The sequence below is a fragment of the Vigna umbellata genome, chromosome 10 (genome assembly GCF_029865625.1).
Source record: "Vigna umbellata cultivar VRB3 chromosome 10, Vumbellata_1.0, whole genome shotgun sequence".
NCBI lineage: Eukaryota > Viridiplantae > Streptophyta > Magnoliopsida > Fabales > Fabaceae > Vigna > Vigna umbellata.
Window position 1 is genome coordinate 12259029 of NC_142174.1, and position 16563 is coordinate 12275591.

Consider the following 16563-nt stretch of genomic DNA (forward strand, 5'->3'; position numbering starts at 1 on the left):
CATCCAAAATCCTTAAATTCACACTTTTTACTCAAAATTTTCATAAACTAAACAACCATAATATAAAAAAGTTTCCAAAAAAATTCTCAATTTTTCTCTTCTAAACCCGAACTTCATAATCTATGAAATGTTAGATAAAAAATAATAATAGATAGATAGGTTAAATTTGCCTCACTTTAAAATGAAAAATGTATAGGATTGAACCTAAATGATGTCATCGACACAAGTAATTGTCGTCAACACGAAACGATATTATCTCACTTTCATTTTAACCGAACCACTCTCCCAAAATAGAAATAAATAACGTGGATTAACGTTGAAGGAATGGGATACAAAAAATGCACCTTTTGCATTAAAATTTTCTTCATCGAATATTAACTGCACAACGGAGACCAGCATAAATTTATAAGTAAAAACTCCCGAGTTCCGAAAAAGCGAAGCTCTCATCTTAAAAACAACTCACTAACATGCATTTTCTTGTTTCTTCCCGGAAAATTTAACCGAAACCTTTAACCAGAAAGTTTAGTTTTCATCTTCTGACCACTCTGCTTCGTCTTGTTGTTCGATTTTGAGGAGTTGCATAATAAGCCATGTCCATAGCTCTTCCCAGATTCACATCGTATTCCTCATCACTCGCTTCATCAGATCTCCATCTAGGACCACCATTGATGTTTTCTTCAATGTTTAATTTCTTCTCCGCGAGGCTAAAGATATAAAATAAACAATGGATTCAGTTTACGAAAATAGTACATTTTCGGTGAATATTAAAAAAACGCCATATGACAAAAAAATTGAGAAAGAAATGGGTAGCTAGATATTTACCCGTGAGAAACATCCATCGGATCATCAGTGGACCCCACGTTCCAACTTCTATCATCTTTATGTGATCGGACACTCCTACCAGATACATTTGGGATATCATTTGCAAATTCTTTAGGATAGCTAAGTGTGGATCTAATAACAGGGTTAACTGCAGCCTTCCATGAGTACAAAGGACTACTGGTAGTTTGATTATGTCCAAAGCGTAGGTTTCTTTCAACTCCAGGAGAGACTTTATCTGACATATTGTCGTGGGAATTGCTTGGTGATGTCCTCTTAAATCCCTTGAGAGGTGAACCATTCATGAAATGGATCCTATTATTCGTTGGAGTATTATCAAATCTAAAATTTTTGGCAATTTTACCTTGATGACTTAGAACCCTCGCACTACTGGTAAAAAACCCATCATGATGATGAGACGAGGAACCAAAATTAGCAAGCTCAGGGCCAGTATTGGGGAAAGACATGCCTATTTTGGCCGAAGTTCCAAAAGTCGATGAACTCAACAAGCCATGGTCTCTATGCAACAAGAGGGAAGAATTTACAGATGAAGGAATCAATAAACTGGTGGACAAGGAATCCGGAATCTGAGGAATATCAAATTTGTCCGGAACTTCAACTTCTTCAGAAGAACTCACAACACCCTCAGTCAAGTTTCCACTCCTCAGTTGCTGCTGCTCAACTTCTGGCAACAACTCCAAGCATCTATTCTGTTTTATTCAAAAGATCAAATGACCAAAAATCCAGTCTAAGAATGACATTTTCTCCGAACATGCTTAAATAAAAAGTTTGCAGCAGAGAACATTTTCTTAATAATTAAATAATTTAAATCACTTACAATCAAATTGCTTCTCCACTGAATAGCCTTTTCTAATTTTGGCAGAAACTCCTCACTTACAGAACCTTTTGAAATGCTGTCTTGCTCCACCTTTTCAAGTTTAATATGAACTTGATATGCTTCTGAGTATCTGTGGCGCTGAAACCCAGATAAATATATAAGGGAGAAATTCTTTCACAGGTATCCTAAACTACGCTGATACCTTTTAAGAAGCAAAATGAACTTCATACATATTTACAATGGAAATGATAATCAAGTAGAGAAGTGGGATATGTAGAAATTTCATATTGACATTGAGGCTAACGGAACTTTATGATCTATAGATCAAGCTTCAGAAACCAGATATCACATCTATACAAGAAAGAGGTAAAGGTCAGGCTACATCACTCATATCCATATTTTTTGCTGTGTTGTAGGTATGGATGTGCTAACCATATACAAGATTATAGAGGAGGATTCTGTCAAGAAAATCCAGGAAGCAAGTTGCATGTTAAGCTAACAGAATACAAATTCAGTATAAGGATCGCATGACTTTTTGCATATGATTCTCTCTCAGCAGTAGATCAAAACATGTCAAGGGAGTAGGAATTATATTTGCCCTTGGATGGGGGATTTGCCTAGCAAAGATAGGAAGATGGTAGATGCTAAAGGTTGATGAAGGAGGAATTGTTTTGTTATAAAAATTTAAGCCATGTAAAATAGATGCTCAATAGTGTTGTATCATATGCATGATATTTTACTGAACTCAACATTGGCTGGCAGAATAACACGTCAAGATTCCAAATGTAAAAACAGAAAAGACTGTAAGACAAATGCACTAACTAACAAGATCAATAAACCAGGAGCAGCAATGTTGGACAAGAAACCAACTAATTAAATTAAGTACCTGAAAATAAAACACCACAAGTAGATTTCCAGTTGTCCTTATCGGGTCTTCAATAGCAAAATCAAAAAGACATTTATGTATGTACACCTCTTCCTCAGAATTCCATGGCAATTCTACCATTCGATCCACCAAGTTCCTCCTAATACAGAGGCAACAAATCTCAGTCACCAGGACCTCCACCCAATTACTACATTGGCCTTTTAGTTTCTGAGAGGCATCCCCAGATGCTCTTTTATTGAAATTCTTTTCCTTCACTCTGGTGGAGAGAATTCTCTGATGCATAAATGCTTCAGTCAGAAGCCCACACTCAACCCTCACCCGCACTGCAGTGACAGCATCCCTGAGTGAAGTCATATGTGGTCCACCATCACGCCCGGCCCACCTCAAAACCATGAGAGCTGTATCAGGGCTACCCCTTTCTAGCAGTACTTCGGCAATTTTAGGATGTGATGTTGGACCAGTTATTTCAGGAAGAAGGCGACAAGCTTCCTAACAGAATAATAATATTATTAGCCTAAATTCACTAAAAAACTCTAGAAGGAACAAGTGCCTTCTATATCCAATACTAACATGATACAAAATACTTCCAGCAAAGTCCTAGATTCCTTTTAACCTCCTATATGGGGAAGAGGAGACTCGCAGAGCCATTATCAAATTACACGTTTTACTTTTGAGTAAAAACAAGATAACATGCCTTATAAATAAAAGAGATGAAAGGAAGACCCAAATAACACCTAAAAATAAATGCTGATCACACCTTTACAGCTCTAGAATCAAGGTCACGAATGAAATTCCAACATGATTATTACCATATGGGCCCCATACGTTTTCCTAATTATAATGCTTATCACATCATTAGTTAGCACTACAAGGCAAATCAGTAATGTAACATGGATATAAATAATTTCAATATTGGGTAAAATGTTACCTGTAAAGCCTCCTCTGTGTGATCATCCAAAAGATAAAAAGTCAAAGACTCAAGTAATGAGTGCCTACTAATACTAAATGTAGCTGCGAAATCCTCCAGTATGAATGTCCACTCTTCTTCAGGAATTGTCCAGTGACGATCATACAAATAATACAGAAACTACAGATGTTAAGGAATGGAAGAAGTATTGTTTTAAATAAGAACTTTTATTAGCAGAAACAAACATAGTTCTACACTAACAATAGAAGTTCCGGGTAAAAGGATACAATGGCCTGTTTAGCAATCACCATATCAGAGCCTCCATGTAAAAAGAGCAAGTCAGCAGCAGAACGTAGATTTTTGAATGGGTAATAACCCAGCACCTGGTCAGTATTTGACCCAAAAAATGATGCACCATCCTTTTGCAAGGATGCAATTTCTAATCCTTCCACGGTTCCATTCATAAACCCCTCCTCCAGATCAAGATTATTCAATGCATCTTCAATAAATAGAGACCCATCATGTCCCGATGACTCCATAGATTGATTTATTGCATCAGGCCAGGATCGTCTTATTGCTTCTGATTTCCGCATCCGAACATCCAATGACCATGATGAACTATCAGTAAAACGTGATCTCACTCCCTCCAAAAATTCATGTCTTATACACCAAATAATAATATCCATATGCTGTGTATAACAACATTTAAATTAATTAACATTGTGATGAGATACTCTATTTTTAAGCAATATACAGACAGAAAGAGGTAGTATAAATCTAGTCAACCACTCTTTATAAGCAATATTAATAATAGTGTAAGGCCAAATATCAGTCATTTCTACAAACATCCCTCTTACATGCTACATCACAGTGAGCTGAAGCACAACAATAGTTACCCATTGCGATCCACAATTTTAAAGATCGGGTATAGAACGCCTTTCAACAAAAACAGGGGATATCATTTAAAGAACATAACACAACAAACAAAAATAACAATACCATTTAAAAACTAGATAATAAGCACATGTTTTTTATCCCCATGACTTGACAGCCCATCAGCCATGCAAGGAAGGTGTAAAAGCTCAATTATTAAAGCCATAAGCACAACAGTTATACATAACTCCATTGAACATAAATTCTAGCAAATTAAACCTGCTTTGTCTTTAAGATGCTCTCTTGGAGATGGTGCAAATCATGAAGTTGTGCTGAAAGAGTACCCTTAAAAGATGAATCCAAAATGTCTAGCACATTTGATATGCCTTTCAAGTGTAATGAAAATTTCAGAAGTAAACTCAATCTCTCTTTCATGGCATAAACATCCATATTATCTAGTGAAAAATGTAAGGGACCACAACTTATACTGTGGAAAAAGGTCATACCGATAATTGGCTTTAAAAATCAACAATAAAAGAAGGTTTAAGGATACAAATTCCCTGCAGTTCAGTAATGATGTTTTTGAACGTTCTCTTGCACCAGTCCTTCACTACCACTTCATCCAACAAAAACGCTATGACTGGATCACTGGAAACAGCAGTTTCATCCATACAGACATCTGTGATGTCTGTAAAATTTAAGGTCAAGAAAATGCAAAAGTGGAGACAAGGGAACACCACAAAACAGTGGGACAAATATGAAAAGGGGGGGATAGAGGAGAAAAGTACACTTAAATTTTCTTGGTAGATAGGATTAATTGGAAAAAATTTGTATTTGTATCATTTCACCGTACTTACCAATTGATATCCATTTATATTTTGAATATTAATAAACGAATTACTAAAAAAATTAAATATGCAAAAAAAAAAGGAGTAATGCAGAAAAGGATACAATGGCAAATTAAAGAAACCAAGTTATTCTCAAGCGCAACATCAAACAAAGAATAAAGATGATGGACATCAGCATTTAGTTGTTTCTCCCCGTCTTCTATTTCCTGAAATCTCTCATCAAACCTTTTTGAAATAAGGCCAGCTTCAATGCACTCATAATAAAGTCGGAGATGCAGTTTAGCACCACTTTTAGATATTGGGACTCTACAAATTGGACAGATATCACACCGTTGACTACATTCCTCACATAAAGAAGCGTGCCCACATGAATTCAAGACATGATGGACATAGCGACCACAGCTTCTCAAGTCTCGAGTTGCCCGGCAGCGCTCAACTTTGGCTTCTTTGCACAAGTCAATCAGATCGATGGATGCCATGTGTTCTAGTGTATCCTGAAATCAAACATCAAAAGTGGTTTATTTTCTGATATTACCTCAATATGGTAGTTATATATTTCGCAAATTTGAAACACTAACCTCTCTATTGCATTAGTAACGTGAAAATTAACTCAATTAAAGCATAAATTCAATATTGTAATTTTCCAGCTTCGGAAAAAGGCACAACAGGCACTCAGACTTAAACCAACCAAATGAAGTCTTTGACAAGAATAACCAGGATGCATGATTCTTAAAATAAAAATTATCAGGTTACCATAAAAAGTTGTCATGTCACAAACCAACAAGTAATCCATTTTTCAATTTTGCAGCTTAAATACAATTTTTCATTTCCCAGCATGTGAAAAGAAACAGTGAAATGCCATACAACCAAATCCATGAACATAATTAAGTAGGATGCACTACTCATTATCGTATCAAAACAAGTACGCAGGCCACAAACAATAACAAATCATCCCCTCTGGTCTTTTAAGGATGGAGAAGTAAAACCTTAATAAAATTAAGAATATGTAATTAAACGACAAATGTTCAATTATTCATTAGGTCTGGCTCCTAAATTACTACACTGATGATCTCCGTTCACAGTATACAGCTCAAAGTTGGCACAACACCTACATATCTAAAAGCATTGCAAACAGAATAAAAAAAGTCCACTCCAACTTTGCACGCCGACCGAAAGAGTAAAACTATAGCTGAAGCGCATGATTTCAATGAAAGAAAATAAAAACTGATACGGCTAATTAGACTTGCAGAAACAGCAACAGTAGCAGAAGCCTTTCATAATTCAAACATTAACAAAACATCTGTACCAGTTGAAATGAGAGAGGAAAAGGTAGGAATACTAAACTCCCAACCAAACAGCATGTTGGTGACAGACAGCTAGGGTTTACGAAGTAGTTCAGCAACAAGGAGCGCGGAAGTTAAAATTGAGAGAATTAGATCGTACCTGAACTAGTCGGCTACTGTAGTTCGGTTGCAGCGTCGGAGATGAAGATCTTACTGCGGCGGTGCCGCCGTTGGAACTCGACGGAACGGTGAATCCGTTGAGCCGCCTGTCCATGTCTCAGAGATAACCAAACGGTGAACTCAGATAAATTTTACAGAAGACCGAAATGAGGTGCGAGATTACAAAACGGTGCGGATTTACTTCAGCAAAGGAAGGCGTCCATGCTCCCAACAGAACTACTCTGTGTCTCGTAGAGGGAAATACAGATTGGAATTGGAGGGTTTTTGAAACACTTTTTCTGTTTTTGATTTTTCGTTCTAACATTTCACTTTAATGGGTTCGTATATGAGTCGGGTTACGGCCCAATTTAATTGGGCTTAAACGTCTATTTCTTTAGAGTTGCTCCCTCTACCACCCTAATGTTCCTTGGGTGTTGCTCCCTCCACCACCACATCTTTCTCTCTCCACTTCCCATTTACTATTTTGTTCCTAAGTAAAATTTTATTTTTGGAGTTATTTTTTAATTTTACTCATTCACAACCTATTCCACTATGAGTAAAATATTTTTCTTTCATTTTAACATTATAATCCTTCCTCTCTTTCTTTTACAAGTTGCAAAGGTTCGTGGTGGTGGAAAGAATTATCAAGCAGTCTCCCTCTGGTGGTGCAGTGTCGCTCTCGTAGTGCAGTGTGTGGAGTGGTTTGCTTCCTCAAGGTGCGTATTTAAATAAACTTTCAAATAAAACTCTAAAATAAAGAACGTAACCTTTAAGACATCCTTCAACGGATGTCAAAATCCGTTTAAGGTAAAACGGATGTCGACATCCGTTGAAGGATGTCACCTCCGTTTAAAAGATACGTTTTTTATTTTAGGGTTTCTTTTATTAGTTTATTCTTTATTTTGGAAATATTTTAATAATTTAATTTAAATGTTTGATTTATTATTTTTGAATATATTTTTAATGTATTTTAATAATGTAAGGAAAATGAAGTAGAAAGAAACGGAGGAGGAGAAGTGAAATGGAGAAGACAGATTGGGTTGCAGAGTAAAACGAAAGACAAATTATTAAACAAAAATGAGAGATGGAAAGGTTGGGTACAGGAGTAAAGTAGGAGTAGGAGAACTAGGTTTGAAATAAATTAAAATAGTAAAAGTAAAAAATTTTAATCTGAGGATATAATTGGAATTAAAATAAATTGGGGAGGTAGAGAGAGAAAGGTGTGGTGGTGGAGGGAGCAACACCCATGCTCCTTTCATCTCTTCAATTTTTTTTTATTCCAAAATTATTATTTTTTTATATTCATTATTTACCTTTTTAACTTGATGTTAAAACCCTAATTCCTTTCTTATTTCTCATTTTCACTTTACTCAGCAGCAATACTCTCACATCTCTCCTCCCTTTCTTTCTTATTTCTTATTTCTCTCTTTCTCTGCCCCACCTCACACACTTTCTCTTTCTTTCTTTCACTTTCTCTCTACTCTTACCCACCCGCTACTCTCCCTTTTTTTCTTTCTCTCCCTTTCGTTATTTCTCTGCAGCCCACCCCCACTCTATCTTTGTCTCATTCTCGTTGAAGGGGTTGAAATATGCTTAAGGGATGAAAGCAAATATAAGAATGCATTAATTGAATTGTTGAGAATTTAAACACTAACGAGTTCTATTGTGTTGTACATACACAGTGTGTTTGTAGTAGTTGAATTTGTGAATTACTAGGTGTGTTCCTTATGTGGGGCCATATGTTAGATAAAGAGAAGACCTTGACTTACGTGTGCTTTTGTAGTGGAAAGAGTAAGTAGGATGAATGTTAATAGTGGGAAAGTTGAATGGATCTAGACATTCATTGACAGATGTGGGGTGGGGTGTGGGGGTGTATTGGAATGTTGGTGAAAATTAATCCCGGTAAATAAATATTACTGAAGGGCAAATGAGGAATGAGAGAGGAGGAGTGGAGGAAGTAGTCTGTGGTGGTGTAGGGAGCAGCTATCCTGTTTATTCTTTTTAGGTCCATATTAATTTTCTTTGGGCTCATATATATTAAAACATGGTTTGTATTTCCTTGCACCTACGTCCATTTCTTTCCGAGTGTTGCTCCCTCCACCACCACACCCTACTTCCTACACTTCCCCAAATTCTTTTAATTTCAATTCTATCCTTAGGTTAAAACTTTTTTACTTTTACCATTTATGATTTTTTAATAAATTTGAAAACCCTACTTCTACTATTTACTCACAACTACACCTCATCTCTCACGGATTCTCTCTTCCCTTATTTCTGTTTCACTTCCTCTCATCCCTTTTTCCTTTGTTTTCTTCCCTTCATTTGTCTCTTCCCTATTTTCCTTCTGGGTTTCATTGCTTCCATTACTTATGATCCCTGGTGTAAGGAGTCGATTCTGCTGGTTCTATTGGTGATCGCCTCAATAGAGCCCGTGAAGGCCAAAACGGATGTGGGATATTCGTTTGACCTTCAACGGATGTCGGACATCCTTCCACGTTCAACGGATGTGGGGCACCTGATGGTATGGGGCATGAATCCAGGTTAGGTTATGGCTGCTTGACACCCGATGGTGCTGAATCAACCAATCAAAACATCTATGTGGAAAATCAGATTTCTAAGGTAGCAACTCTTGCTAACTCAAACAGTGGACATCCAAGTAATGCAACATTGGTTGATCACAGAGTTTTCATTTGAATTAATTGGAGAAAACGTTGCTCGGTGTCTTGCTAATAAACTTGGGGTATTGCTTTGAAATATACCAGAGTCCTATCAGTGTATACTGGGAAAAGACCCTGTTGACTGAGAAAGGGTGCAAAGGGACACCGATACTAGTTGTAATGTGTGTATAGAGAAAAATAGATAACAAGTCATACCGTGTTGGAGAAGGAGAACAATGTTTCCATAAGCAGATTTCTGTAAATTGTTATAAAGAATTCAATTTTGACACCAGTAAAGGAGTTGTTTCGGGTACTGGTGGTAGTGGCTCTGAGTGGTGGACTAACATAAGGGTTGCCGGGAGGAAGGTAGATCAGCTAACAGCCGGGTTTTCTTCCCAATGTTACAGTCAGAAATAAACTGAGGTTTAGTTTATTACAACATGACTTAACCTGTATGGTATAAAGCAAAAAGGATTTTCCATTTCTCTACAGAACCTCTAGTGTATTGAATGTATATTTGAAGAAATTGTCTTGAACTCAATTCATCATATGCCTTTAGAAGAAATTACGGAAAAAGAATGATTGAGCAAGACTCAGAAGAAACAAAGTTGTTATATTCCTTAAGGACCCAGGGTAGAATGCAAGGAAAGCAAAGTGGTAGTAGGTAGGGTACCGATAATGGGTTATATTTATATAATTATGTGAAACATTGCTTCTTGCATTTCATTGTTTCAAATGTACAAAACGGATGTCCATGTCCATTTTAAAAAAAAGTAAATAAAATTAAAGGATAAAAATTAAATTAAAATAGGATATTTTTGGAATAAAAACAGTAATAGAGAGGTGTAGGAAGCATTTGGGGTGGTGGAGGAAGCAACTCTCTTCTTTCTCGGTGTGTCCATATTTTTTAAAATTCCAGACCTCCATCCTTTTCTTTATGTATTTTCAAATATTTTAAAATTTCAAAATCACCTTGTGTAATTCAAATCCTTTTGTATTTCAATATATTTTGAATTTTTTTTCAACAAATTTTAAAATTCATTGAAGCATTTGAAAAATCTTTCCATAGATTTCAAAATTTGTTGAAAGATTTTCTTCTAATGATTTTTAAAATTTATTTTTTTCAACAAATTTTAAAATTTATTAAAATTATTTAAAATTTTAACGAAGAAAAAATTATTCATCAATTTTAAAATCCGTTAAAAAATATGTAAAACTATTTTTGAAATAAAAAACGTAATCGATACTACTTTTGAGATGTGGAGGTGCAGGAGAATATAAGGTGGATGTGCAAAGAGAAACAACCTTAAAACATTGGACACCTATTTTAGATCCATATTATTTTTCATGTAAGATTTAAGGACTTTCATAATTCCACCCCAATAGTAAAACATTACCTTAGTTCTCAATTTACTTTAAATTAGTTTGAAACATAAATCCATACTTATTTTAAGTTTGAAAAGGTTACAAATTAATATTAATAATGTTTAAGTTATTTATATCTTTAATATATTCTAATTTAAATGATCATATCTATTCATTATTCCTTTAAAATTAAAGATAAAAATATATCAAAATTTAAAATAAAACGAATTCATATATTTAACCGAATATTAAAATACAGTCACGCAACACCGAAACATCAGAGCATAACAAGTGTCAGAAATTTTGATTTCTTGTTGTAGTTGTGAAGATGATTTGGTCATAGTTGTTTATGCGAGCAAGAGTTCTTACCGAAACATTAGCTTTTACGAGAAAGTATTTAGATTTAACGAGTCGAGATGAACATGATGGAGTAAATGTTGGGAACCACACCTTACAAGACATTTTTATTAACCAATTTAACCAGACAATAGCCTGATAGGCCTACGAGGGAGAGAGAAGGAAATTTTAATAAAACAAGCATGTAGAACTTTGAAATTGAATTGGGACCCATATTCACCAAAATTTCTTGAACCATTGTCTGGTCATTCAGGGCAAACTCCTTTTAAAGGTCTAATTCCCATTTTATTTTGTCAAATTCGTACCGAAAACACGTAGTTAGCCCCACTATTTCCAGCATCATCCAAATCAATTCAGGATCTTTTCAACATGCAAAAATTTTGACTTTATACGAGAACAAAATCTGCTTACACAAAAACAAAGCTATATTACATATAATTAATTAATTAATTAATTAATCAAGACCATTGAACTTTACAACAAAGTCTCCTCCGAGAGTTTTTTTTTTAACGCAGTAAGTATTAGAGACTAAAAAAACCTAACTAAACTAGCTAGACCAGGTCATGCTCCCGAAACCCAGAAGAAAAGACGAAGGGTCAATTGGTACAAAACATTTGAGACCCACAAAATCAGTTTTCCTAACCACCATATCTTAGACCACACTTTGAACGCAGAATTCATGGCTCCGATACTATTGCAACCGTTTCCCCCACTTTTTTTTTTTTTTTAATTTTGTCGTTTTCTTTCCGCGAGTCAAGATCTGGGACGGAGCGCATCGAAGGGCCTGTGTGAAATAGGAGCGGCAGAGGTGGCCCATGGGCCAATGGGGAAGGCCCGAGAGTGGGTCTGGGGCACGTGACGGTGACGCGCGGCGGTATCAACGGCAGCGGAAGGGGGAACAGCGACACGCTCACAAGAGGGACACATGGTGAGAGTGGTGGGTGGAGTCATGTGCATGTAAAACTGTGGGGAAAGTTTCAATGCTCTGAGCTCTTGCACTTCCTTCTGCAACCTTCTGTTCTCCTCCGTCAGATTCTCGCAGCACCTCTTCAAAAACTCGCAGTCCACCTCCGTTTGTTTCAGCTTCGTCCTGAAATTAGTTTTCGATTTAATTTACTTTATTTTTTGTCGTGAAAAAGACCACACAACAACACAAACTAAAACACGAACAAATATTAATGAAATGAACCCACCTTGCCCTTCTGTTCTGGAACCACACCTCCACTTGTCTTGCTCGAAGACCCAACTGTTTCGCCAGTGCCAACTTTTGTTTCTGCACGCAACACACGCACTCACGTTAGAGAGAAAAACAAAAACAAAAACAAAAACAAACCAAACATACACATTGGACATAGCATGTACGAAATTGATCGGAACCTTGTCACTTACCGGGTTAAGAGTGCTGTGTTCTTTGAAACTCTCTTCCAGAATAATGGATTGGTCTTTGGAGAGTCTAAGTTTCTTTCTACAATTTTCACCTTCTTCTTCGTCGCTGATGCCTCTGAAACAACCTCTGTCTGTGTCGTGCTCTTCTTCCCCATTGGCTTCCCTCTCGCTACGCTTTTCGCTCACGCTGGAAACCGTGCTGTTTGGAGACGAGACACCCGCTTCCTCTTCGCAATCAACCGCAGAAGGTAACCGGTTCACATCGATTCCGCGGAGGAACGATCCAGCTTCACCTGCATGCCAAAAGAAACACCGTTTAGGAAAAACAGAAATCGATAAAGAAGAAAGTTGAGATGTTTTGGAAAATTAGGAAGCTTTGAACGAGCATGGAAAGAAGTGAAAAGGAGTGCAGAATAGTAAAAGTTGTGGAAAATGTAAAAGGAGAAAAGTCAGAAAGTATAGGGCTAAGGTGTTTTGTTCTTTGAGAAAGAAGCAAACTACGTGGTTAAAGTAAAAGAGAAAAGGAAGAGTGTGAGGAAATTGGAGCAGATCTGGAAACAAACACGGGACAGAGAACCGAAGGTTGGGGAATGGGATGATACGCACCTGAAGAAGCGAAAGGGTCGTTCCAAGAGGGTTTGTGAAGGTTGTGGCTTGAAGGAGAAGAAGAATAAGTTGAAGTAGTGGAGAGAAGACTGAGATGAAGAGGAGTTGGAGCGTTGTGAGGGAAGCTCAAGCTTAGACTCAAACCCAAATCCTCCTTTTCAGCCGTCATCTCAAATAACGTGATAAGCCTTGTGAGAGAAGATAATTGGATTTTGGTGAGAGATTGGGTGAAATGAATGAGGTATTGTGAGAGAGTTAATGGGTGAGTATGAAGTGGAGAAGAGATGTGTGTGGAGGGATTATATAGAAAGGAGGGAAAATGGGTGGGAGTGGAGAGTTCAATCATGACTTTATGTCAGGAAGCTCCAATTATCTGAATCATGGCTTTTGCCCCACAAATAATACAACTTCCATTCTCTCTCCTTATTATTTCCCACCTCCATTTCTAACCTCTTTCTTTGCCTTTTCACCATTTCCTACACACAACCTTTCATGCACTTCAAATATAGATGCTACTGTTCCACATAAACACTTCCTTTTTATATTATTATCATCACCATAATCTAAACGTGTATAACCCAGCCTGCTCTATATTTTACGAAATACTGTTGAAAGGTACAAAGTATTTCAACTATCAAACAAAAAAAGAAAACATCTCCCACACTAAAATACTATTTATATCTGTTTTCATTATACAAATCTGATGAAACTTAAATCCTGATCAGCTATGTTAAATACTATTAAGAAAGAAAACAGTGGTAAAGTGGGAACTGAAATTGAAAAAACAAATTTAAGGTTTAGTTCTGACTTTTGACAGCTTAGGCAAGTTGTTCGAATTTAGAATATCGAAGTTATAAAAATGAATATTTGACATCGAGTGTAGTAATAGTAAAAAGGCATTATAGGTAGGGTTGACGCTGAGTACGTTGATGCGAGTTTGAAAGTGGGAACACAGTTAATTGAAATTTGAATGTTAGGAGAAAGCGTTGAAGTTTAGAGGATGAGAATGAAGAAGAAAGAGAGGTGTCTGGGAGAAAAATAGACGGTAAAGGTATTATTATTCCTTGAGGAGTGAATCCAGCAAGAAAACACAATGAAAGGCAGTGGATTTGTTCCATTCTGATGTCTGTCTAATCAGAAATATTATTGAGCATTTAACGAGGTGGGGCAGGTTGCACCTGAATGAAATGGAAGTTCCCCTACATCAACGGCTGAGGTCAAACGTCGACGGTAGGGACCCCATCGTCGCCCTTTGTTTTACGCTTTACCGCCATCACCTGTTGTCGAAATCAAGAAACACAGCAGATGGCCATGATTAGAAGGAAATTGATAATAAGGTTTTGATTATTTACCATGTCCCTGAGTGGGTCCCGATTCCTATTATTACTTTCATTATGTTATGCAGTTGCAATGTATCATGTGATGGATGTGATTATTTTGAAGGGGGGACAGGGATGAGTCGAGTTCACGTGGGAAAGAGGGTCTACGAAAATGAAGGAAGGTGTGGAACAAAAACCTGAGCTGCCCCAACTCACGTGGACCAACATGGCTTCCTCCATCACACGTGCTCCAACCACCGCTTCCACCTCCACAGCTGGCCCCACTTCTCGGACAAATTCGTGGGTGTCGCCCTCTTTTGTCCCTTCACGCACCAACACCTTCCTCATCACAATCATTTGAACTCCTTCCTTTTCATTTTCCATTATTCAGTACTTACCACCACTCACCCATTTTCTTCTTCACTGGACCACGCCACGTAGGAACTTTCCATCTTTCCCTATTCTATTCTATTCTATTTTCTTTTCTTTCCATTCCACCTTTCCTCCCACGAATCGATTCAATTCCTTTCACAACCACAAAATATGTTCTTCTTCTCATCTCCTCACCCTAAAAATTTTCTTAAAAATCCATATTAATTTATCGATACCCTGTTTAAAGTTAAACTAATTCTAGCTCTTTTATAAGAATTTTTCTTTTTTTTCAATTTATGTAATAGCGTACTAGATTATACTCTCTCTCTTTTTAATTTTAAAATATCTGCTGACAAAAAAAAAAAATTCAAAGATACAGACTTATTCTACAAAGCTTCGCATCTTGAATACTGGGCAATTTGCTGGTTTTGACAGCAAGTTTTGCATTATAGATTCTTTACACGCGTGCCATTAATAGGTCTATTAATAGGCATTAAGAAAATTCCTCTGTCGAATGATGAGTTGAACTCCAGGGCCATCAGGTCTATATTACAACAAAACAACTATTGCTCATTAGCATCAGTATTCATGAATACTAAGCTTCTCATTTTTCAATTTTTTAACAGATAATAAACATGACTACGACAATGGTGATGATAATTGTTTCACTCTTAAATGAGGATTAATTTTATGGTTTTATGCATGATAAGGGGATTAACTACGAAAATAAAATATTTTTTTAAATATGAGATATATACAATGGTATGTGTATGGGTAAGCATGCGACACTACAAGTGGTTTCTCGTAAAAAATAGTGATTGGAACCGGAAAATAAGCTGAACATGAAGAGGATTTGAGCAAACTCATGGAGCCAAAGAGAAACTGATATATAGGCGCATTTACTGTGCATATGTTAATCAATAATGTCTTTAGTTCCATGCTAGAGTGTAATTTTTAACATTTTAAATATTTTTTCAGAAGATGGTAATGAAAATCTTCACGTTTCATAAGTGTTTTCTTTGTCGGAAGGAGTTTATAAATGGTCTCCAAAAGCACGTACAATGGCGTTTTGTCGAGGGATTCGGGGAGAATTGGTGTTTACTTTTATGCTGAAACGGAAGTCAGATGAAACACCATGATGAAATTGAGATAGCAGTACCATTTTTGCAGTCAGAATTTACTGTCTTCAAGATCAACAAGGACTAATATAGATAAGGTGGATAATTAATTTCAATAAATAAACTTAATTTGTATACTTTAATTGTATTAGTAAAACTTTTTATTTATTCATTAACATTAAAAACAAGATTAAAATTTAGGTTGCAGTTTTTGGCGCAAATTGTGGTGTGGTTGTGGCAGGGAAGTATGATAACAATGATGAATCATGTATTTCTTTCCTTAAAAAGAGATGGGAGAAGTTTATAAAAGAAGTCAAAAAGGGATGAACTTATTCTTGTACCAATTTCATTATTCAGTGAAGGAAAATATAAAAGTTGAATGGTGAAAAAGGTTGTGTCAATTAATTATGATTGAGCATCCAATAATAGAAACTCACTCTGTTAACGACAATAGAATTATGGGGCCAATGTTTTCCCGTTGGGTCCGTTCTTCACGTGATGCGCGCGTGAACTCCGGACTCTGATTCTGTGATGTTCATTTATTCATTCATGCCACAGTGTTTGTTTTCGACTTTGGATTTATATGCCAAGATGGATTGAACTACCAACTTGCCCTGCTTTGTCCTTTCCGTTCCATGGCTGCGTTTTTTTTTCCAAGGATTTAATCAATAAAATCTTTAGCTATTATATTATAATAAGAGTTTTCAACGATTTATTATTCAGTATTGAACACAACATAAATATATTTAGTATACATAATTTTATTATTT

At 36.3% G+C, this 16563-nt stretch overlaps 2 protein-coding genes across 2 annotated transcripts; both read right to left on the bottom strand.

Annotated features, from left to right (window-relative positions):
• Positions 1-291: 291 nt before the first annotated feature.
• On the bottom strand, positions 292-6915 carry HOS1 (ubiquitin-protein ligase). The gene is made up of 10 exons (XM_088100672.1): positions 6615-6915; positions 5275-5665; positions 4877-5011; positions 4603-4778; positions 3738-4139; positions 3472-3630; positions 2544-3032; positions 1658-1795; positions 823-1529; positions 292-704 (listed from the first exon to the last, which is right to left on the bottom strand). Exons 1-10 carry the CDS (start codon positions 6726-6728, stop codon positions 530-532), a joined length of 2886 nt encoding a protein of 961 aa, XP_087956798.1. The 5' UTR covers positions 6729-6915; the 3' UTR covers positions 292-529.
• A 4484-nt stretch (positions 6916-11399) lies between these two features.
• On the bottom strand, positions 11400-13538 carry LOC124820262 (homeobox-leucine zipper protein HAT4-like). Its single transcript, XM_047291926.2, has 4 exons — positions 12985-13538; positions 12382-12671; positions 12186-12265; positions 11400-12082 (listed from the first exon to the last, which is right to left on the bottom strand). Exons 1-4 carry the CDS (start codon positions 13328-13330, stop codon positions 11746-11748), a joined length of 1053 nt encoding a protein of 350 aa, XP_047147882.2. The 5' UTR covers positions 13331-13538; the 3' UTR covers positions 11400-11745.
• Between the last annotated feature and the right edge of the window lie 3025 nt (positions 13539-16563).